We start from the raw sequence: 25,784 nt of genomic DNA, 5'->3' as shown, positions 1-25,784 counted from the left end.
CAAACCTCAAGTCTTTCTTTGCTGCATTGACAATTGCTTGGTGGCTGCCTCCTGCGCCCATGCTGGACTCGTGAATTTCATCAACTTCACCACCAACTTCCACCCTGCCCTCAAATTCACTTGGACCATCTCTGACATCTCTCCACTGTCTCCAAAGACATCTACAAATCCACTGACTCCCACAAATACCTTTACTACAATCCCCCTCTCCCAAGTGGCTACATTTTAGCATTTGAATGCTTTTTCATACAAATTGGCACAGTCGCACATTACTCTGAAAGAGTCTTCACATGAGGAGAAGCTACGTCCCATTGCAATAACCCTATCTTCAATTTGTGTGGTTAAGATGCAAGTCATTACAGTATAATGATTACAAGTTGCTGTGCTTCTTTCATTTGTTTTATTTTTCTGTTTATAATTAATTGGGGATGTGGCAGCCAAAACAGAGCATTATCAGATCAGATATCACACTTTGTGAATTGGGCAACATTTGAATAGTCTCTGTTCCAAGAACTCCATGGGGAGCCCATTCATTGATTCATCAAATGCCTGGTAAAATAATTTGCCTAAAGACTATAGTGAGGAAAGAGACAAGTATGAATGTAAGGAGCAGTGGACAAAATCCTCGGAGCTCCTGCTGAATTTACTATCAGAACCGTTAAATGTGTTGTGTTATTTCTTTCTTGGTAGATGATCAGATAGGCTAACTAGGCAGAAAAGCCAGCGATAAAAGGCCATAGCTACAGACTGCAGAAACAAGGAACTGCAGATGCTGGTTTACAAAAAAGGACATAAATAACTCAACGGATCAGGCAGCATCTCTGAAGAACATTAACAGGTGATGTGTTGGTTCGGTACTCTTCTTCAGTCTGAAGGAGGGTCCCGACCCGAAATATCACCTATCGATGTTCTCCAGAATGCTGCCTGACCCACTGAGTTATTTATGTTACTCCAACACTTTGTTTTCACAGCTACAGACACAGACTATTGTGGAATCTCCCAGGCAACTGAAACATGGAAATGGTAGCAGCCTGGTGGGGGATGTTGGTGGTGGGAGGGATAGGGGTGAGGAGGTGGTTATTACAATGAAATCAAAGAGTGAGAGAGGTAATGAAATATTTTTACAAACAGAACAGAGACCTGCATGTAAACCATACTGCAAATGTATGGCTAACAATGCATTAAGGGCCTGTCCCACTTAGGCGATTTTTTCGGCGACTACAGGCGACTTAGGCTTTTTTCACCTGGTCACGGGGTGACGCTTGTATGGTTGTGAGTAATCTCCTCAAGTCGCCTAAAGAGTTATAATGTTTTTCTGGTCGCCGCTGGATTTTGAAATGTTCCAAACTTTTCGACGACTGGGCTTGACATACTTTGTCTTCTCCTTTCGTAGGTTCTGTCGTAGGTTGTCGCCAGGATGACGCAGGTTGTCGCCAGGTGTCGCTTGGTGCTGACCAGTGAATTCCATTGGCGACTACTTACGTCAACCGGCGACAGGTACTGGCGACTGAATTGTCTTCAGTTGACGCCGACAGGGTCGTAGCTTGTCGTGGGTGGACGCAGGTTGACTTCGGTTGTTGTAGGTTGTCGCCTGTGTGGTCGTAGGTTATCGTAGGTGTGGTCGTAGGTGGACGTTCTAAGTTGCCATAGCTTGACGTCGACTAGGTGGTAGATTGTCGTAGACATTGTCGTGGGGGGGGGGGGGTCCAGTCGCCGCTTTTTCGGCGACCTGCAATGACTGACAACCACCGGCAGTCGCCAAAAAAATCACCTAAGATCACCTAAGGCCCTTTACAGTCACACATTTTAATTTTAACATTTAGTTTAATGTTTAATATGCAGGTTAGAATCCCATGGTGTACAAACAATCCTGATTCCTATTTCAAGAGGGAATTGATTTTGTAAGCCCCAGGCTGATGGATGAATGACTAGATATGACAGTTTACATCATTGCTGCAGCCCGTTTTTACATGCCAATTGTCCATTACATGCTAATATTTATTGTCTACCATAATTATTTTTAATGGCCAATTCTTTACATTCACACATTCAACAGTGCATTTAAAAATAGAAAATCTGCAGTGATTGGAATTTATAACCATTAACAACTTTCAAACCAAATTGCATATGGGTGGCAGATCAAGTGAATGGGGAAACATCGCCTTTTGTGATCAGAAGTTTTATTGATTGTACAAGGTAAATAGTTACTGGAAAATATCAGCATTATTGCAGTGATGACACAAATGGAGAACAATAATATTTTCCAATTTCTTTCATCACTGAAAAGTTTAAACACAAAGAAAAAGAAAACTTTATTTCTGTGTAAAATCTTCATTTAAATGTGTGTTACTGCTTATCCATTGTTATACCGTCAAAATGTAATTTTCCAATGTACTGTAGTATAATTTTCCCTTGTATAAGATTTATTTAAGAATAGGGTTTTTTTTTATGTTTAGGTTTATATGAAATTTTTACCTCAAATTGAATATGAAATTATAATTCTCTAAACTAAAAAACTAAACTAAACAAAAAATTTAATGTTTCCATTCATTGAGGAAAGTGACTACGAACACTGTCTTGAATTCTGCTTTATACACAAAGTGCTGGAGTAACTCAGTGGGACAGGCTGCATCTCTGGAGAGAAGGGATGGATGATGTTTCGGGTCGAGACCCTTCTTCAGACTGATGTCAGAGGGGTGGGAGATAGATAGATAAGGAAGTGGGAAGGTGTGAAAATAGGGCAAAGGGAATGGAGGTCAAGGAAAATATAGAATAGATTATTGTTAGCTGGGAGAAGGCAACAACAAAGCAAACAGATAAAATGTAGTCGGAGACAGTAAGACTGGTCGGAGAACTGGGAAGGGGGAGGATGTAGGAAGGAACTGCAGATGCTGAGTTTAAACCAAAGATGGACACAAAAAGCTGGAGTAACTGATCAGTCTGAAGAAGGGTCTCGACACGAAACATCACCCATTCCTTCTCTCCAGAGATGCTGCCTGTCCCACTGAGTAAAGGCCCTGTCCTACTTACGTGTCCTTGACACGCAAATTACGCGATCTCGTCGTCGCGTTGAGGCTCGACGGGCATCGTGTGGCCGCGCAAGGCCAGTCCCACTGAGAAGCGCGGAGGGGTATGGAGTTGTGCGTGGTATCGCACGGCGCTCCGGGATTTTGTAGCGAACGAAATCTTCGCTCGCCACCGGCCTGTCGCGTAATTGACGGCCGGTGGCAACAAGCCCAAGACCCTGGCACGACACAATGTCTCACCTCCAACAGCAGCAGAAGCAGGCAAACGATCGTCGAACGCAGCCTGGGGCATACGGCCGTTGCGGTCCAGATCCGCCCCCACTTGTACTCCCAGAGCGGGGCTAAGAAAAATGAAGATAGACACAAAATGCTGGAGTAACTCAGCTGAACCGGCAGCATCTCTGGAGAGAAGGAATGGATGATGTTTCGGGTCAAGACCCTTCTTTCAGACTGAAGAAGGGTCTCGACCCGAAACGTCACCCATTGCTTCTCTCCAGATAATCTGCCGGTCCCGCTGAGTTACTCCAGCATTTTGTGTCCATCTTCAAATGACGTCACGCGCTCCAAACGGCTGTGCGGATGCATGAAGTCGTGCACGACCTTCGCGCCTCCGCGCGACGACGAGTTTGCGTAATTAGCGTGTCAAGGACACGTAAGTGGGACAGAGGCTTTACTCCAGCATTTTGTGTATCTGAGAAGAAAAATAAGATTGGTTGTCAACACTAGATTGAACACAAATTTGAGCAGACCTACATGCACGAGGGAAATGGACAGGCAGAGAGTATCTTGGGTAGATAATTTAAAAGATTTGCTTCAGCATGAAGACATTTCTTTTCATCTTAATACTGGATAACCAATTAATTGCTTTAAGACTATGACCCTTTTCAACAAGATCACATCCCATTCATCTAAACTCCAGGCTAAAGGCCAAGTCTGCTTACTCTCTCCTCCCATCTCAGGAATCAAACTATAAAACCTTTGTTACCCTCCAATTGTCTCATATGTCCTTGGGTAGTGAGATCAGACCGGCACATAGTATTTCAGTGTGTAGGACGGAACTGCAGATGCTGGCTTAAACTGAAGATAGACACAAAATGCTGGAGTAACTCAGCGGGATTGGCAGATTCAAGATTCAAGAGAGTTCATTGTCATGTGTCCCTGATAGGACAATGAAATTCTTGCTTTGCTTCAGCACAACAGAAAATAGTAGGCATTGACTACAAAACAGATCGGTGTGTCCATACACAATTATATATGTATATACACACATGAATAAATAAACTGATAAAGTGCAAATAACAGATTAAGGGCTATTAATGTTCAGAGTTTTGTCCGAGCCAAGTTTAATAGCCTGATGGCTGTGGGGAAGTAGCTATTCCTGAACCTGGTTGTTGCAGTCATCAGGCTCCTGTACCTTCTACCTGAAGGTAGCAGGGAGATGAGTGTGTGGCCGGACTGACAAAAACAGACTGTGGTCTGTGAATGAGGAAGTCGAAAATCCAATTGCAGAGGGATGCGCAGAGATCCAGTTCTGCGAGATTGGTAACTAGCTTGGAGGGGATGATTGTATTAAATGCCGAGCTGTAATCAATGAATAACAGCCTGACATATGAGTACCTCTGGAGAGAATGAATGTGACGTTTCGGATAGAGACCGGAAACGTCACCCACAGTATTCTAGTTGCAGTTTTACAAGGGCCTAATGTAATTGCAGAAATATGTCATTACCCTTCTACACAATTTCTCTTTATGTATAGACCAACATACCATTTGCCTTCCATTCTGACATGTTCAGATGGCTTGTAGGTTGGATTTATGTTGCCATTTAATTTTATATCCAAGCAGAACTCTATCATTGCTAATATGACTAATGAAGCTGTAATTGCTAGACACTTTCATTTATCATTTCTTGAAATATGTGGGCACTGTCAGCACTGAAACCGAATGAGGAAATACACAATTGCACTTCATGGTCATGGGATTTCCAAAACTAGGATTTGGGCTTTATCTTTCCATATATGGTAATAAAGGCCATTTGGCAAAGAGCCAGTCACATAATTGAAGTTCCTGAACAGAGTTCAAAATGAAGACTATCTTTACTCCCTGTTCACTGTGCTCTAATAGTTGTTTCATGTTTGCTTGTACATCATTGTACTTTATAAGGAACCAGCCAATTTCCTCAATTCATCTTCTCTATGTGTCATTTGTGTTCGCACTTTGATATTGACTGTGTTCATTCTTTGTTACAAAACCCCACCATAAAACACCTATGGTAATTTATATTTTATTGGTAATCGCATACATTTATTTAGGGGCAAAATTTGATTGATGTGTGGAATGAACTATTCCCTCATTTTTCAATCTCAGAAAATTATAACTATTTACCAAATAGATTGCTGATATAACACCAGTGATTACATCATCTATTGCCATTTATAATCAATATTTCTGTAAATATGATTCTGCCTTGAAATTACAGTACAAGAGCCAATAATAAGAAATTTATTGATTTATTTTGATTTCACTTTGAATATTTGTGATTTTTGAAAACATTTGAAGAAACCTTTTAAGGGTATATTCAAATTCATCTATTTTTATTTACTAAGTTTTATTTAGTAGCCATGGTCTTTACAAATGAAAGCAATTAGTTGCAACCTATGGCATAATGATTAGTGACTAAGCTGTTATACAAGAGCTATGTACAATCTGAACTGCATTTTAGTTCATAAGATTGATGAAATAATTGTTTATGGCATTATAGGACACAAAAAAGATATGAGGAGAAATTCATTTCCCCAGATGATGGAGAATTATTGGAATTCCAAGTGGAGGCTATTTTTCTTGAGCAAAGAAAGTTGAGGAATGACGTTACAGCTTTGTAAAATTATGAGGGCCATTGATGGTCAAGTCCTTTTCCCATAATATCAAAGTCTAAAGCTCGAGAGCATAGGTTTAAAGTGAGAGGGGAAAGATTTAAAGGGAATTTGAGGGGAGTTTTCTTCGCAGAGAGGGTGAAAGATATCTGGATTGAGCTTCCCAATTTCCCGTTAACTTACATTGCTTCTAGTCCACCAAAATTACAATGTTTAAAAGACCACTTTCAAAAGTATATGGATATGACAGATTTAGAAAGGTGTGGGCCAAAAGCAGGCAAATGGGATTAGTGTAGGCAGGCATCTTGGAAAACATTGGCTACTCTCAAGCCTTCCAGAACCAGGCCTGTGGCTTGAGAGGATACAAAGACCTTTGTCAAGACCTCACCAATCTTCTCCATTGTCCCGCCTCCAGGAATAGATACCAGCAAGCCCTGAGGACTTCAAGAGACCCAACACCACCTTCTTGATCTCAAAATGCCCTTGCATATTAGTGATTTAATAAAAGTGTTTTAACTTAACACCTCTGATTGCAAATTGTATCTTTACATGCAAACAGGCCACCCACTGCCACAAATGAAACCTCATTTTGGCACTTATACTTTTATTAAATTCTGCATTTTCTCTGTAATTCTAACCGTAATCCGCACTCTGTTTATTTTCCCTTTTGCACTACCTGATCTCAGTAAGGTACAATTTACCTGAGTAATACACAAAACAAGGATTTTCACTATTTTGGTACACATGACAATAATAAACGTATACTAATTTAAGGATGATGCTTTCTCACCACTAGATGCACAATACTCCTTTAATGTCAGGAGAAATAAGTTAATGGGATTCTAAAATGTGCCAATTCTTGCACCTGAGGTAAACATCTGACTTTCCTTCCAACCAGCTCATCATACTACTGATGAAGCTGAATTGTCACTACCCTCCTCCAGTTCCCCACAAAACAGAACATTTTGATACTGTATAATATACCTATTTGAATTAGTGATTAAAACAAAGATCATGATAATATTTAAGAATACAATAGTTGTATGATTTGAAAGAAAAGAGAGTATTCCAATAGTTTAGCTATATACATTAAGACTACAGTATTGCTTATTTGGGAAATAAATACTTTCTTATGTTGAAAAGGCTGATAGTTCTGAATCGCTGCAATTCCATTGCTTATCTCATTTATCATTTCCAAAATTGAGATAATATTGTCCATCATCATCCATCAGCTCTGCATTTATAATGTTGAGATTCACTTTGCCATTGCTTTCCCAAACAGCTACCCATCTTCCACTTTGTAAAGGTAAATTCGTCCAAAACCATGTTGCTTGTATCTCACTCATCAACTTCACTTCACCCAATTTCCCACAAACCTACATTGCTTCCAGTCCCCCAACATTCACATGTGTTGTGTAAACCCTCTGTGGCTTTGTCCTTTTTTATCGCCATAACCTCTGAAAGCATTTTTTTTTCCACCTTGTTCCAGATTCCAAATAAACTTGCATGGTCAAGTGCAAATTTGAGACTGATGTTTTTTAAAATATAAACAATAACGTCTTAAAATCATTGTGCAAATTCTCCAACTTATGGTCACTTTTATTAATTATTATACCTGTAAAGAACCATTGACGTTTTATACATGAATGTCTTATTTTCTTTCCCTAGGCTTTAGACAAGGACAGATTTGTACTCCAGAAAATGAAGAAGGCAGTCAAAACAAGATACACCACAGGGCAAGGTAAAGAGTTCTGATACATCTTTAAATTTAATAATATTTAAAAACACATTCAAGGACGGTCTTTTGTTATACAAAATTATGAATATTTAGATCTTATAATTTTGCATTTAACACATCAGGAATCTCAGATGGATCCACCACCCACCTGCATCAGACTCTTCTTTGTTGATTATTACTTCACCTTCAACAACGTAATCTCAACAAAACTCCTAGACCTAGGAGTCAGCACCTTGCTCTGCAACTGGATTATGACTTCCTGAGCCACAGATTACAATCAGTGAGGACAGGCGACAAAACATCCTCCATGATAATGCTTAACATCAGTGCCCTTACTATACTCTCTATACACTTATAACAATGTGACCAAATTGTGCTCTAAATCCATTTTGAAATTTGCAGATGACATTACCATGGTGGGCTGAATCTCGAACAATGACGTGATGGGGTACAGGAAGGAACTTAGAAACATAGTGTCAAAACAACAACCTATTTCATGTTGTCAGCAGGAGAAGGAGCTTGTTATGAACCTCAGGTAGCGAAGTGATGTACACGCCCATGTCAGCATCAATGGTGGCGAGGTGGAGATGGTTGAGAGCTTCAATTCCTTCTGCATAAATATCACCAACAATTTGTCCTCGATCAACCATGGACAAAAAAGCAGACCAACACCTCTACTTCCTCAGAAGAGTAACAAAGTTCGGCATGTCTCCAACAACTCTTACCAACTTCTTTGTAGGAAGCATCCTATTGGGATCTTCAGTCGAACAGAAGATACAAAAGCTTGAGTGCCACCAAACTCAGGAACAACATCTTCCCTGCTTTTCACTGTAGTTCGGTACACATACCGAGTAACTTTGTTACTCTTCTGAGGAAGTAGAGGTGTTGGTCTGCTTTTTTGACTTGACTTGACTTGACTTGACTTGATGACAATAATAACCAAATCAGTACCACTTTCAGTTGAATCCAAAATAAAATTGCCGACTTTTGACTTCACATATTTAGTTTTGTTGATGTAGCCCTATACTTGTCCTTAACATCTCTAGACTTGATCGCTCCAAGACATTCTTGGATGTCCTCCTATCTTGTGCCCTTCATAACTTGAAGTTAATAAAACTCTGTTGCTTATTTTCTATCTACCAACTCGTGCTCTCGCCTGTGTTTTCTGACCTCTATTGATTCTTGGTTAGGCAGTGCCTGAAATTTTAAAAAAAAAAGCACACTTGTTTTCAAACCTCTCCAAAATCGCACCCTTCTGTGGCTCTATAATCTCCTCCAGTCCTGTAAAACTCCCAGATAATAACTGAAAATGATGGAAATACTCAGCAGATCAAACACAATAAGTGGGGAGAGAAGCAGTCTGCAATCAGGTGCAGACCAAAGTTGTCATGCTAACAATTAGTTTAAAATTAGCTCGGGACCGAAAACAAAGAAACAGTTTTTTTAAGGTGGCGCAGTGCCTTACACCGCTACAAATCCGGGTTTGATCCTGCCTAGGAGTGCTGTCTATACAGAGTTTGCATGTTCTCCATGTGACCACATGGGTTTTCTCCGGGTGATCTGGTTTCCTCCCACTTTCATAAGACGTTTGAAGGTTAATCAGATAGGGTCTGAAGGTTAATCAGCTTCTGTAAAATTGTAAATTGTCTCTAGTGTGTTGGATAGTGCTAGTGTAGGAGGTGATCGAGGTCGGCGTGGACTCGGTGGGCCAAAGGACTGTTTCCTTGCTGTATCTCTAAAGTCTAAGTCTAAAGAAATAGGAGAGACAGTCTGACCTGCAAAATATGAAGGTCAGTTCTAGGGCATCTTCATGCAGCTCTAACCGGACCTTGGCTCACCCGTGAGCATCAGGTCATTGCCTCCTAGACAGTCACTGATCTTCTATAGTTCCAATCTCATTGTTCCTCAACCTCCCAAATACCTCTCTTATTACACCTCCCCAAAATCCACAAGCAAGACCATTCCGATAGACCAAAGATAGACACAAAATGCTGGAGTAACTCAACGGGTCAGGCAGCATCACTGGAGAAACTGGATAGGTGACATTTCGGGTCGAGACATTTCTTCAGGGCTGGTAAACCATTATTTTTTGCATGCTGTTGTCCCATGGAACTTATTTCTTCCTATCTTAATTCATTTTCCCTCCTTGTATACTCCTTTTCTTTCATATCTGTAATGCCTTTGAAGCCCTCCACCACACTTTCCAGTTTACCAGTTTCAATTAGCTCTTCTTCACTATGGACATCTGATTCTTGTGTATGGCCACCAAGATGGTATGAGGACCCATCACTCATGCCTGAATGGAAGACAATCTGTTCTCTTCCATCACCCTATTCCTTTACTGGTTGAACCTTTGTGTACATTAAACAACTTTTTGACTCAAATCTGTTCTCACCAACTCACTTTCCATAATTAAAAGGTGCAATTGCCTTTCTGGATTGTTTGATATGAGGAAGAGTCCTTGCTAAAGTGCTTTTCAGGCTTTTTCTCCCTCATCTGTTTTCTTGTCGTACAGAACACACATATTCCATTATGCCCCCTTGCCAATATGTCCCCCTTGTCTTATTCATATGGTAAAATTCCGACGACTCCCTTTCTCTACATCTCTATCTCCATCTCAGATAATAGGTTAGCCAATATCCCATAATAAATTCACCAACTCCCACAGTTATCTCAATTATTCCTCCTCCCACTCTGCTTCCTGTACATTCCATTCTCCCAGTTTCTTTATCTTCATCATATCTGCTCACATTATGAGTCTTACTACTCCAGTACATCTCCTCCTAGCCAGGACAAAGGTATCACCTTGTGTCATCTGTCTCACCGATCTACACATTCATTGGATTACCCTCAATAGTTTCTGGCAACTCCAATGAATTTTCACTATCAGACACTGCATTTTGAAAGGACCATTCCCTTCATAATTCTTTGGTCCTCTCCTCCATCTCCACCATCTACTCTCCTTCTCATGGCAGTTTTCCATGCAACTTCTGGAGGCTCAATACATGGCCTTGCAGTATGTAAGGACCGAAAGTCTTTAGTAGTTCACTTGCTCTTCTTCCAATCTCATGCATTGTATTTCGTCTTCGCAATGCATTCATCTCTGCATTGAAGAGAAGCAAAAGCTGAGGGGATAATTGCTTTTCAGAATACTTCAATTCATTCTGGAAGAGCATCCTTGAGCACCCATTTTAGCTTTGTGCGTTTCACCCATTTGGCCCAATATATGCTCATGGATCAGCAATCAGCACCTGTGTCTGAGTACATTGGCACTTAATATTGAATTTGACAATTTCAAATGATTTTCTTTTCTCTCTGGAGTAGTGCTTGTATCTGACTTACAAACTTTATTTTTTTCCTTTTTGGTCACAAACTTTCCCTTTAAATTCTGCAACTTAAAACATATTTGCTTTCTAATTTTTCCAGTTCTGATGAAGGATAACGTTCAGGAACAGTTTCATCTCTACAGCCTACTACCCTCCTTAGGCTAATAAACACTACAACCTCCAAATAAGCTCAGAACTACATAGACTATTATTGTTATTATTACATTATTAATGTTTGTTTGTTTTTGTGTGTGTATATATATATATATAAATAAACATATATGTTTATATGGGTGTTTTTTGGGGGTGGGTTTTCTCATTTATTCTATTTTCTACAGTGTATTATGTTTACATATTCTGTGTGCTGCTGCAAGTAAGAATTTCATTGTTCTTTCTGGGACATGACAATAAAACACTTTGACGTATTAATATTGACTGTTTCTGCTGAGTGCTTCCATTATTTTCTATGTTTATTTACTGGACCTGCAGTTTCCAAGATATTTGTGCACCTTCACTACTAATTTTCTGAATAACCCCTCGTTTAGTTTGATTTATTGTCATGTGTTCTGAGGTACAGTGATAAGCTTTTTGTTGCATGCTATCCAGTCAGCAAAAAGACTAGACATTATTACAATCCACAGTGTCCATTATGTCCACAGTGTGCAGATACAGGTTAAAGGGAATACTGTTTAGTGCAAGATAAAGTCCTCTAAAGCCTGATTAAAGATAGTCAGAGGGACTCCAATGAGGTAGATGGTAGCTCAGGTCTCCAGTTGATGATAGAATGGTTGTTGTTGATAGAATGGTTCAGTTGCCCGACGACAGCTGGGAAGAAACTGTCCCTGAATCTGGAGGTGTGCGTTTTTACACTGTTTTTACACTGTACCTCTTGCCTGATGGGAGAGGGAGAAGAGGGACTGACTGGGGTGAGACTATGCAAAGGTATGCAAAAAAAGAAATGTCACTACTGAGATATGCGTGGCAATAAGACTGTTAAACGGACTTTGCCCCCTGCCAAAGTATCGCACACCAACCACCAACCTGGACAGAGCCACTGTCGTGCCGCTGCCGATCGGAACGCCTGTTGATGTTTAGTTGAGAGTAGTGTTAAACTTGTTCATGATATATGTATTTTTATTTCTATTTATTTATTTTTTACTGCACACTGAATGGACACTGGTTTGAGTAACGTTTTTTTGTTTCCTCTGGGTATGCGAGTACTCAGGAAAATAACAATAAAGATATACAATACAATACAATACAATAAAGTACCATTGAACCAAAACTTCCAAGATATTTGTGCTCCATCAGTTCTAACCTCTTGAACAGCCCTACTTTTAAGTACTTAAGCATTTCAGCTGCAAGACTTTTAGACTAACTACCCTTTGAAGGACCTTGTTGCGCAAATACAGATTGTTGCTGTTGATGCATTTATTATTATGGAATTTGATATCCAAGGCATCCATGTGATTGATGTTTGACGAATGTATGCATTGGGTGTATTGTAATTATGGCTTATTGATGTAGGATTCTTTCACTTCATTGTATAACAATCCGAATGACCAGATTTGAATCTGAATTAGTCACTATAATTAAAATGACCTATTTTTGCCAGTTTTAGCCAATTTATATCTCATGTGACGTGAGTGAGTTGTGAGGGGAAAGCTGCTGCTGATTTTTTCATCAAGCTAAATGAGATTTGAGCCACTTTTGTATCTGAACAGAAATTAAGCAAATGACACACCAGGTCATTTGTAATCTTTACGCATTGATTGTTTCTAATGAAAGCTGCTGTCAGGTTAGTGTGCAAAAAAAGTAATCAAAGCTACAGTAAGCATAATAACTCTTATAAACATATTACTACTGCATTTAAAATGGTAAATTTGTACTGTGATTTGTCCTGAAGTTTTGTAGCTATCCCAACTGCCACAATAAAATTGACAGCGCTGATTCATCACTAGACTTTACAGTTGTCAGTTTGGTATTAGAAACCCAATTTTGAAGGCATGCTTCTTTTAATTGCGTCTGCAGCCATTATACCAATTTTATAACATCAGAGCTCATCAGAAAAGGAATGCTTGTTTATGTCTCTTGGATAGAGGGGTAAAGAAGGAGTATGGTATGCTTGCCTGTATCGGTCAGGCGTTGAGTACGTCAGGTATTCATTTTGCAGCTTTATAAAATTTTGCTAAAACATTTGGAGTATTATTTGCAGTTTTTGTCACCTCATGAAGGATGTGAAGAGGGTGCGGATGAAATTTACCAGGATAGTGCCCAAATTAGAGGAGATATCAGTGGTTGGACAAACTTGGATTGTTTTCTCTGGAATGGTCAGAGCATATATTTTTTACACAGAGTGAGGTGGGTACTTGGAATGCACTACCAGATGTGGTGGTGGAGACTATTGTGGCATTTAAGATGCCATTAACATGCAAGGAATGGATGGATGTGGGTAATGTGCAGGCAGAGGATATTAGTTTATCTTAGCATCATGTTCAGCGCAGATACTGTGAATCGAAGGCCCTGTTCCCATGCTGTTCTATATTTATTTCACTATTTTTCCCGATATTCTGCTTTCCAAGGGTTGAGTGCAAGTTACACATATTCAAATTATCTGTGTCATTATAAACCAATTAATTGACCTAGTAATGAAGTGTAGAGCTCAAAATTGTTGGGCAGCTTCAAATATTGGTGACTTTAAAAGGTGACAGAATTGGATTTCATATTTTCTATGAATTATAAGATGTTTACATCACATTAAATGTCTGCCATAAACTACAAAATCCTGCAATGGTGAACTATATTATGGTAACAACAAACATATACTGAACACACAAAGTAAAGCATCACCATGGATGACACAGTGTGGACTTCATTAACAAATATAAAGTGGTCTTTAATTTTTTTTTGAAAATTATGTAGAATCAAAATCTTCAGCTTATTAATTATTGTGATTTATTTTAACATATTATTTTATTCCTCCCCACCTCAACTAGAGAAAGGAATATTGTTCTGAGTTTTGCAGTACTGATGGATGTCTCTTGTGATTTTTTTCTGGTAAATGTAGTTCATGCCTTTTTTCCCATTGCAGGTTGATCAGAGCTCAATTGCCAAAAGGTAATGCTTTGATATGTGAGAAGATGAACCAGTTTCTTTTTACATCCATGAAAATGAATGCAGGAGAGTCAAAGAAACATTAGCAACATTAAGCTATACATGGGAATATATCCATTTCCAGAAAATAACTTCTGTTCTATTTACATTTGCAGAAGACATATCCCTACAGGAAACATTCATAAATGAACTGGAAAAACTTGTAGCTAATTTCCAAAGTAATGAAGAGCTAGTACTGGCTGAAGCTTTCAGTAAATTTGCGGAATACTCTAGAGAGCTGCTGACACCAATGAGAAACCTGGTAAGGCCTGCAGTCGATGTGCAAAAAAATTTGCTCAATTGGTTTTAGTTGTTTAAAGATAAGGTATGAATAAAAGGAACCATTTTGGAAAAATTGAATAAATCACAAACATTTAAGAGAAAACCAACAACTAAAATGAACTAAAAATTAAGTTGTTACATGAAAGTACTAAAACTTGTGTATTGTCACGTGTACCAGGCTAGAGTGAAAAGCTTTTTTGTTGTATGCTACCCACTCAGCAGAAAGACTATACATGATTACAATCAAGCTGTCCACAGTGTACAGATACAGGATAAAGGGAATATCATTCAATGCAACATAAATACCAGTAAGGTCCGACTAAAGATAGTCTGAGGGTCTCTAATGAGGTAAATGGGAGGAATGATGATAGAAAGGTTCAGTTGCCTGATGACAGCTGGTGTGTACCGAACTTGAGTATGGTGTGGAATGGTTAGAGAGTGAGCCGTGACTACCTCCTTGACTGATATGCTGTGTAAGCTACTTGTGAATCTGTGGTTCAAAATATATAGTGACTCCAAAATACCTACTTGTATTTGGGAATTTATCTTTAATGGAAACTAAAATGAAACTGAGAGCCAAAAAGTTTAGATACATTTATAGATAAAGCTAAAGTTAAAATTCTAAATTGAAATGGTTTAGAATTCTAAATAGAAATGGTTCAGTCTTCTGATCAATAATACCGACCTGCTGTTGTCATCAGAGATTGTTTATATATCTATTTGGCACAGTGACAGCACTGCAAGAAATATCGTAACCCAAAAATAAAACTTAGTTCACCTTTGGATAGTTGCAGGTTTTGAGGAATACATGTAGTTCTGCTGTAATGCATGTCCATTGGGGAACATGATGTTCTTTTACACAGTAAAAGTCGAAGGCCTTTAGGTTTTACTGAATACTTATATCCATGTTCATAGTGAGCCTAGAATTCAAGCACAGCAAAAGTTTTTATGTATCCCAAATATCAAAATATCCCAGCTCGTGTAAACTCGCCCTTAAAGTTCGGTTTTAAATAAAATGTTGATATAATAAAATAATATTTGATGGAATGAGGTTAATGGCAATTAGCCTTTCGGTTTGTGAGAGCAGGGAAACATAATTAAAGTGAGAACAAACAGCAGGGGGATAGATTGGAATGTGGGGGAAATGGAGAAGAGGCTTCATTTTTCTAGAACGGAAGTTCATCTATTCAGTTTAAGATGATGTCACACCTTAAAGCTATCTATTGTATTATTTTTGCTCTGCAAAAGGTTTTGTAGAGTACAAATAGTTGTATGCCCTGTGACACATAAACAATAATTGCACTATTGTTAGTCAAACAAAGGTTTTTATGATTCTTTGCTTAGGCACAATCTAGTTAGCTATCGATGAATAATATTGTGATATCACAGTGAATAAGTTACTGGATCATCTTACAAATTTCAAACCAAGCTGGGGAATTGAAATTAAAATAATTAAATACCTTACATTTAAATAAAATTCTAAGCAACGATGTTAAAATTGCTGTATAGTTGTTAAAAGGCCATATATTATCTAATGTCCAACAGGAAAGGATATATACTATCATTGCTCAATGTTGCCGTTATTTTTCCAGAGCCACCACCATTGTAACTGTCAACTGCCTCCTCAGTTCAAGGCGATTAATGGTGGACAGTAAATGGCAGTATCAAATGAATGAATATATAAATTCAATCTTACACATGCATTGATGTGTAACAGTTAATTTGCACATTCTAGTTATAGTAAAAGGTTTTATTCTCACCTAGTTTCTCAAGTGTTACTTTATCCAAATGTTTAAAATTCAATGAGCTAAATATTACACAAGGATATTTTGGAATTATTAGTTCAAATGAGGATGCTAGATGAAAACAACCTAGTGCAAGATGTGTCCATTTAGACGATGAAGAGGATTTCAGTATTCTACCAGTTATTTTGATAACACCAATATTTTTAAAGTGTTCCAAAACATGACACAACTTGCTTTTAATTCCAGTTTGCGAAAGACAAGCCAGAACAATGTCAAGAAAATATCTAACTCTTCAAGTAATTCCCCTGTGGAACTCATTTAAGAATGTTTGCCATAGATCAGTATATCATAAATGAACTTTATACCAGGACTCATTAGCAAAGTATTTAAATAATCTAGTTTATGTCAAAAGTAGAAACTGGATTCAGTGTCCCTGCCTTGTTCAGTTACAGCATGACTAACCTGTTTCTTTTTACATGGTTATGCTTCATGTCCTTTGATAACTTTACCTAACAAAAATCTGGCAGCTTCATTGATTTAAATGAAACACAGACTGTATTACAAATAATATGGCATAGCTCACTTTTCACGATTCATCTTTTCTGAAACTTCTCTCTCCAATTGTTTAAAAGGCACCAGTTTCTTATTACAATTCTAAGAAGCAAAAAGCAGTAAATCTTTATGAGGTTTAGGAGGGTACTGGCAGACAATTATACTGCAACAGGCATAACCATGCCCATTCTTGTCCTAACCTGACATCCAAATGAGCATTCTTACAGCATTGTCTAGTGAACATGACTGTGGAACAGTGCTCCTCACTGAATCTCCCATTCAGGTGATATACATTTTTCAAATTATTGCAAGCTGAAAATTAAAGCTGGCCCTCCCTTTTTTACCTACCTCCATGGTAAACGTTGTCTTTATAGAAAACATAATTGTCATTATATTCACATGTCCTAATTTTACAGTTGCTGTACATGTATTCCCTATCACTCCTTCATTTATTTGATCCATATTATCTTTCAGTTCTTTCACCATCATTTTCTTGACCATAATTTTCTCTTTTAGTTGCAGAGTGCGAACCATATTGTATTTTTTCTGAACTCCCTGCTAAGAGGAGAACTGAAAGGAGTCAAGGGGGTAAGGAAGTATTGACTATGATCTGACAGAAGTTGTTTGAAATAAGTTATATTATAGAGTTATCATCCATACTGAAAATGGCTCTAAACAATCATCCTGTATCAGACTCTTGTTACCAGATATATGAACCATATTAAGGTTGATCTGCAGAAGTGAATCACAACAAAGTGGAGCAAGACTTTCGGGTACTTAGCCTTGTCTGGGGACATTGAGGAAGGGTGGCTCATCCCAAATCATGTACGTTCTTGATTGGAGCACCCTTAAAGCTCTTGACAGGATGAATGTTGGACTGGATAAATAAAAAAAAAAACACATTATCAGGAAAATGGAATACATCAAATGAAGGCAAGCACAGCAGTAAGTGCTGAGGTATTCGGCATAAGAATTCCTCTGCCTAGTGGAAGCTGAATGATTACTGGCAAAGATATGATACAAACAAGGTAAAGATTTGATTGTAAAACAGAAACAATTATTGCAACTCTGTTTCATAAAGAGCTACCAAGATTAAGATCAGTAAAGATAGAACAGGCAAGTTAATTTTGTTTTCTTTAGCCTAATTTATTCATAGAATTTGGAGTGCATTCTACGCGTAGCTTTATATTTTTGCATAAGTCCCATAACTTTCCAAGCCGCTGAGGAATGTTTCACCCGACGCCGGAGTTCCATCTTTATGACAAGAGGGCCCTGAAAATTATCGGACTGGCTGCAAGGCCACAAATGGTACCTCGGGTGTTTCACAGAGGAAGAGGACTTAACTTTCTGGTGCCTTTCCCCACAGTGGAAATTTTTGATTCTGCTGTGGGGGGACGTTTGTGTTGAACTCTATAATGTATTGTGTCCATTTAAAACAATTTTTTTTTAACCTTTTTCTATGGTTTGTATGGAAACTTATTATCTATTTTATGTAAAGCACTTTGGTGTCAATGCGAGTTGACTTAAAACGTGCTATATAAATAAAACTTACTTACTTAAGAAAGCAATATTAGCAGCAGGAATGCAGGAAGCATTCAGCAGGTCAGGCGACATTGGAACGTCGAAGAATCGTCAACCTGACCCATTAAATGTTTCTCTTTCCATAGATGCTACTTGATCTGTTGAATGTTTTCAGTATTTTATTTCAAATTTCCATCATCTGTAATTTTAATTTATAAAGCAGTTGCAGGCATAGTTGGGTCACACAATGTGTTGGTCAAAAAGGAATGTGCAGCGTACGCCTCATCATACTCGGGCTTCTTAGCATTTGAACTTGCAACTGGGGCAGCGTAGTGGTAGAGCTGCTCCCTTACAGTGCCAGAGACCAGGGTTCTATCATGACTACGGGTGTTGTCTGTACGGAGTTTATACGTTCTCCCAGCGACCGCATGGGTTTTCTCCTGGTGCGCCAGTTTCCTCCCACACTTCCAAAGACGTACAGGTTTGTAGGTTAATTGGCTTTGTTTACCAAAATTTACCAATAAATTATTTCCCAAAAAATTGTTAAATGTCCCTTGTGTGTTGGGTAGTGTTCGTGTATGGGGTGATCGCTGGTCGGTGCAGACTCGGTGGGCCTGTTTCCGTGCTGTATCTATAAAGTCTAATGTCTAAACATGAAACATGAAAAACACTTCAGATATTATAGTTCCAATCATACCATTAATCTGCATAACAGACAACATATTTACTGATTCAATTTACTTTTTATATTTTGTTGCAGGATATAAAGAAACCTTTTGACAAAGCTTGGAAAGATTATGAAGGCAAATTGTGAGTTAAAAAAGATCGTTTTAACATGTCATGTATTTTCTTTTTTTCTTCCTTTTCGCTTTTGATAGTTATTAGCAAAGATCACAGAATCTCATAGCACAGAACAAAGCATTATGATCTATTCTGTCCAATGAATATTAGAGCTATCCAATTAATCTCTCTCCCTTTCATTTATGTTGCTGGGTAAATTTTGTTTTTGCAATTAAATATCCAGTTACCTTTTTGAAGTTGTTAATGAATCTACCATCATAACTTGAGATCACTTCCTTAAAATAAAATTGTTAACTAACTAAACAATAATGACATTTAGATAAACTTTGCTTTAAGTTTTATTTTGAAGGATTCTGCTGGAAGTTGATACAGAAACCAACAAGCAATAAATATTAACTGAAATGTTTTCAGGAAGTCTTTATGTTTATTATGAATGAACAAGACTTTGGTTTATGTTTGTGTCAAGACTTTCCAATCTGAAAGCATGATTATTCCATATTCATAAATCTGACCAATTATGTTATTGGCAGGATTTTTGTGTTATGCATTTTAGATTGGATAGTGCAGAGATATTGAGGAGTGCACCAGACATTGTTTATTATTGTTATAAGATTGAAATCAGGAAAATATGATTTAAAATTGAAAGGTGCTTGTTTAGTTGTGTTACAAAAAGTTGGTCCGTGGCAGGCAAACATTTAGTTTGAGGGCAACCCAGGCATTGCTGTAACGCGTCGCTTGGACCACCAAAGACTGCAGGTTGAAACTAATGGTGTACAAAGGTCTTTGATTGTGTCATTGCATCACATGCAAAGAAAATCAGAAAAGTTCCAGGTCAAGTTACAGGGATGGGGAAGTTCAGAAGGGAGACTTGCTTGAGTATCAGGAATTGTGGAGGAGTGTCACACGTCAGGTGATGGGTAGAGGGGCAAAGTCAGCTGCTGAGGATTGGCGAAGTTGGGGGCTGGCGGCGGGAGGGTGTGTGGGGGGTGAGGCAATGGTTGGGATGTTGGGCATACAGATCAAGTCAAAGGAGCTGGGGATAGGAGAACGTCTGACAAGGGGCGGCAGGTGGAATGGGTAGGGGTAGGTTGGAGATTCATAAGTTCTTGTTCTATAGTTATAGGAGCAGAATTACACCATTCGGCCCATCGAGTCTACTCCGCCATTCAATCATGGCTGATATATCTTTCCCTCTCGACCCCATGCTCCTACCTTCTCTCATAACCCCTGACACTGAACTAATCAAGAATCTGTCAATCTCGGCCTTAAAAGTATCCATTGAACAGGCAAGATTCAGCAGATTGGTTGTAAGGGCAAGGGTTGTGAGCTTTTGAGTTGATGGTGTGGTGTTCTAAAGGAGATCTATTAATTAAATTATTTAAAGAAGACCTAAACCGGCAGGATCCCCATTCCTGGGCTTCTCATCTCTGCTTGGGAAGATCCCATTTAATTTACACAGCTGCATGGCAAACAATATGATGAAAATTTGTTTGGGTTGTGAGTGCCTAGCAACTAGCAAAATTTGGGTCAGCTAGACTTAATTTCTCCTGGTAATACCATTGCATTTGCAACAAAATTATGATGTCTCCATCCAACACAAAAATGCTTATGTGGACAAGTTTAATTCATTACAGGAAGTGCCTGATTGAGTTTCTACAATAGCAAGGTTCTATTTGGAAATTAAAGTAATCATGTTGTACTTTATCAACATCTATTTTCAAACTTGTAGCACTGGAAAGAAAAGACAAAAGAATTTCCAGTCACAAAATTGAAAGCAGTAGCCCAGGTGCAATCTCACGAAGTAGGCAATTACTTGTCTCTGGCTAATTGGTCTAGTCTCGATCATCAGTAAATGGTGGAAGGTTTATCCATACTGGACACTTTCTCATCAACGACCTCCTTATCCTTACAGACACATACAAGGAATTGCAGGTGCTGGAAACATGAGCTAAACACGAAGTGCTGGATAATGTCAGTGGGTCAGGCAGCATCTGTGAAGGGAATAGACAGACAAAAGAACAAAAGTTTGTGTTGGGGCTCTTCTTCAGACTCAGGCAAAATTTGACCAAGTATGTTATCAAACTGAAGTCAATGGAATACAAAACCACCTAAGTACTTGGAGTTATGCTTTATAGGGATGTTGTCATTCTTCTTGGCTGCAGACTATTGCTGCAGGAGTTCCTCAGGACAGTGTCTTGACCCCAATCATCTTCAGTGGGCAAGCATCAATGACTTTCTATCTATCATAAGGTGAAAACTGAGAATATTCATTGATGATTGATAGTGTTCAGATCAAACTTTCCACATTGTTCAAATGGTCACAACTCCTGACCAAATGAAGCAGCCCGTGTCAGCATGCAGCAAGACCTAGGCATTAAAAGAATTGGCACCCCATTAAACAACCTAAACATTAATTCCCTTCATCATCACACAGCAGATGCAATATGTGCCAACTGCAAAACTACTGAAATTATTCACCAAGACCGTGGGCACCTTCTAAACCCATGATCCCAACCACCAGGATGGTCAAGCACTCATGGCGCACATACTTCCATCACCTGTGAGTAAGCTTTTAAAATAAGATAAGTTTGTCACTTGAATGCATTCTCTTTGTTTGACAGCACCAAAATTGAAAAAGAGAAAAGAGAACTTGCGAAGCAGTACGGAATGGTTCGAATTGAGGTGACCGGAGGTGAAATAGCAGAGGAAATGGAAAAAGAACGGAGGATGTTTCAGCTACAGATGTGTGAGGTTGGTGAGAATTTCTGATGCAGCTGCTTTCCATAATCCTTGCTTACGTATTTTGTTCATAAATATTAGAAACCAGGTGTTGAGTTATCACGTCGATTACCTTATGGCTCAACTATAAAGGACACAGTTTTGGAAAGTCGAACAATCAGCTTTTTCTACTGGTGTTCCTAAGTACTCATGAATCCATACCATTAGATAAGCAGAGGCCTTTTATGTTTCTGCTCAAACATTACAATCGTCAATGTCACTTTCTACTGCACCAGTGGCACTTCTATATTCCATAATTTAAGAAATTACCAAATGAAGGGAATGTTTTGCATTTAAAATGGGAAATATTTCATTTGAAATGTCTAATTTTGGTTAATAGAAATGTTTGTATGTGTGTGTGTAATCCCACAACTGCTAATATAGTAATTACTGTTAATGGAATTTAGCATAGAGTTGGTCCCAAATTGTAATATCGGTTACAAAGAGGGTGGCACAGTGGCGCAGCAGTAGAGTTACTGCCTTACAGTACAAGAGACCCGGGTTTGATCCTGACCAAGGATGCTATCTGCATGGAGTTTGAACGTCCTCCCTGTGGGTTTTCTGTGGGTGCTCCAGTTTTCTCCCACACTCCAAAGGGGTGCGGGTTTGTAAGTTAGTTAGCTTCTGCAAATTGTAAAAATTGTCCCTCGTGTTTAGGATAGTGCTAGTGTACAGGATGATCGCGGGTTGGCACAGGCCAAAGGGCCTGTTTCCGCGCTGTATCTCTAAAGTCTCAAGTCTAATTAGAATAAACAAGGTTGTGCTAATTTGGGGAATGTGGATAACTGAAGTATCTCTGGTTGCTGCCTACGGTTCAGAGAAGGTGACATTAAAACAGAAAGCCCCCCGCTACTTATTGTGTTTGGCTTAATGCAATGATCAAGTGAGAAATCATTTACAAGGCTGACTTCAGTCATCATATATCTATGTAATTGATTTCCAGGAGATTCTGCCATTTTTCCTGAATTGCAGCCTGTTCAATATTATCTAGATATTTATGGAATTTTTCCTGATAAGTTATCTTTGAAATCTGTCACCTGTTCATTCAAAATAGTTAATAATCACTGTGGATTAGTTTTGCCCAACACAATATTATTTAAGAAGACACAAAGTGCTGGAATAACTCAGTGGGTCAGACAGCATCCTCAGGAGAACGTGGATAGGTGACGTTCCTGGGTCAGGAGTCTTCTTCAGACTGAAAAAGGGTCCCAACTCAGAACCTGAGTGTTCTCCAGGGATGCTGAGTTATGACAGCACTTTGTGTGTTCCTTTGTAAACCAGCATCTGCAGTTCCTTGATTATACAATATTATTTCAATTATCCACAATGACATAATACAAGATATCTACTTGAGAACCACTTTTCAATGTAAAAGGTATTTCTTGATTTTTTTTCACTCTTTTATTCATAATCTTTATAACAGTTTTGCTGCATGAATAATGGCTCCAAAATTGGTTAAATCGTAATAGTTTTGGGGGCAATCACAAATTTTAATACAGCAGTAGTTTGTGGCACTTCATCAAAAAATGTCAGACTATTTTGATGTTCAATGTTCAGCTCACAAAAGCTAATCTTACAGACTTCATATGATTTTCAAACATTTGATGATAAATATGAATTTGACGCTGCAGAAAGTTAGGATTTGTATGTAATGACATATTAACCTTTTAATAACAAGATCTGTGTTCCTGCAATGCCACACATATTTGGAAACCATGAAAAGAACCAACTGGAATTGAGGAGTCTCACTCCTGCAGGTAGTGAATTGTTCCTTGAGATTTTGTCATTTTTATGTCTTTCCCTTCTATTTATTCACTTTTTATTTACCATTTTGTATCTAGTAATTCCAATTCACTATGTGCTCATCATATCTCTGCTCCCAAATTTAATTGCTAAAGGAGATAGTGTTAGTGTGGTGATTCACCAAAATCACTGATGCGAGCCATACCATTAGCAGTTTATAAATGGAACAATATTTCATACAACATGGAAACAACAGCTCTGCCCAATTCGTCCATTCCGACCAAGATGCCCCATCCAAGCAAATCCCACCTACCAACGCCTGGCCTACATTCCTCCAAATATTTCCTATCCATGTACCTGTCCAAATGTATTACCAATATTGTTATTGTATCTGCCTCAGCAAATTCATCTGGAAGCTCTGTCCATATACCCACCACCTTCTGTGAGGGAAAACTCTCAGGTTCCTGGTAAATATTTCCCCTCTCACCATAAACCTATGTCCTCTCGCTCTTGATTCCCTTGCTCTGGGAAAAGACTCTGGGTATTCACTCTATCCATTCCCACCATGATTTTATATACCTCCACACAATCATCTCTCAACTCCTGCGCTCCAAGGGATGAAGTCCTAGACTACCTCCAACCTCTCCCTGTAGTTTAGGCCCTCGAGTCATAGCAGCATCCTTGCAAATTCTCTCCGCACTCTTGCCAACTTAATGGCATCTTTCCTGTAGCAGAGTGACCAATACTGAACGCGGTACTCCAAGTGCAGCTGCACCAGTTTCATGTATAACTGTAACATAACACCCCAACTTCTATATTCACTTCCCTGACATATGATGGGCAGGCAGAGGCATTCTTCACCACTCTGTCTACCTATAACACCATTTTCTGGGAATTATGTACGTACTCCTGGAATCGTCGACTAAGACATTCCCCAGGGCCCTACTGTTCACTGTAAGGATTTTACCTCCCAAAATGCAACATCTCAAATTTTGCTGAATCTATCTATATTTGCCACTCCTTGGCCCACTTGCCGAGCTGATCAAGTTCCTATTGCAATTCTTGATAACTATCTTTACTGTCTATTTTAGGTTTGTCATCTGCAAACATAGTAATCATACCTATTACATTCTCATCCAAATCATTGATAAATCATGCCTGAAGAAGGGTCTCGACCCGAAACGTCACCCCTTCCTTCTCGCCAGAGATGCTGTCGGACCTGCTGAGTTACTTGAGCATTTTGTCTTTACCTTCGATTTCAACCAGCATTTGCAATTCTTTCCTACTTATTGATATGATTGACAAACACCAAAGAGCCCAACACCAATCCTTGAGACACCCCATTAGTCACAAGCCTCCTGTCTGATCCTGTCCACCTGCTAATTATACATAAACCTTCTTAGTATACTTGAAAACCTGTCCGCCAGGATATTGGTCCTCCTTTTATTGTGGTGCAATAATATTTCAGCCTGGAGAGGGAAAAATAATTCAGCTCAGTAGACACATTGTGTAATCTCCCATTCCAGAAAATGCTGTTGATACGTCAGCTTGCTTTTAAGGCTTGCAAGTAGTATCCACACTAGTATTTTCTCATCTATTGCATCCGCTGCTCTAGATGTCAGCAGATCTATATTGGTGAGACCAAGCAGAGGTTGGGCGATTGTTTCGCCGAACACCTCCGCTCGGTCCGCAATAACCAAGCTGACCTCCCGGTGGCTCAGCACTTCAACTCCCCCTCCCACTCCGTCTCTGACCTCTCTGTCCTGGGTCTCCTCCATGGCCACAGCGAGCAGCACCGGAAATTGGAGGAACAGCACCTCATATTCCGCTTGGGGAATCTGCATCCTGGGGGCATGAACATCGAATTCTCCCAATTTTGTTAGTCCTTGCTATCTCCTCCCCTTCCTCAGTCCCCCTGCTGTCTCCTCCCATCCCCCAGCCTTCGGGCTCCTCCTCCTTTTTCCTTTCTTGTCCCCGCCCCCCCCCCACCCCCGATCAGTCTGAAGAAGAAACGTTGCCTATTTCCTTCGCTCCATAGATGCTGCTGCACCCGCTGAGTTTCTCCAGCTTTTTTGTGTACCTAGTATTTTCTCACTTTGGTATTCAGTTCCAACAATTTGCAGTTCACCTTGCTCAGCCAGTAAAGCCAATTATTCTGTGCCACTGGTGTGCTTGTGTACAGGAAATCTAATCATTGTTTGTGTTTTGTTGGGTGTGGGTAGTGCAGATATTTTCAGAGCTGGTTGA

The 25,784-nt window shown here is 39.2% G+C and overlaps 1 protein-coding gene across 2 annotated transcripts in view; it reads left to right on the top strand.

The window, feature by feature from the left end:
* LOC116986320 (arf-GAP with SH3 domain, ANK repeat and PH domain-containing protein 1-like) overlaps positions 1 to 25,784 on the top strand; it is a 92,250-nt gene that overhangs the window by 18,540 nt on the left and 47,926 nt on the right. For both annotated transcript variants that reach the window (XM_033041742.1, XM_033041741.1), the window contains exons 2-6: positions 7,567 to 7,639; positions 14,232 to 14,377; positions 17,211 to 17,282; positions 18,976 to 19,025; positions 21,638 to 21,767. In XM_033041742.1, the coding sequence (XP_032897633.1) occupies positions 7,567 to 7,639; positions 14,232 to 14,377; positions 17,211 to 17,282; positions 18,976 to 19,025; positions 21,638 to 21,767 (471 nt within the window). The remainder of the gene's footprint in view (positions 1 to 7,566; positions 7,640 to 14,231; positions 14,378 to 17,210; positions 17,283 to 18,975; positions 19,026 to 21,637; positions 21,768 to 25,784) is intronic.

The sequence above is a fragment of the Amblyraja radiata genome, chromosome 23, assembly GCF_010909765.2.
Source record: "Amblyraja radiata isolate CabotCenter1 chromosome 23, sAmbRad1.1.pri, whole genome shotgun sequence".
In the NCBI taxonomy this organism is placed as follows: domain Eukaryota; kingdom Metazoa; phylum Chordata; class Chondrichthyes; order Rajiformes; family Rajidae; genus Amblyraja; species Amblyraja radiata.
Note: the sequence above shows the minus strand (reverse complement) of the source record. Positions and strands in the feature narration are given on the sequence as shown.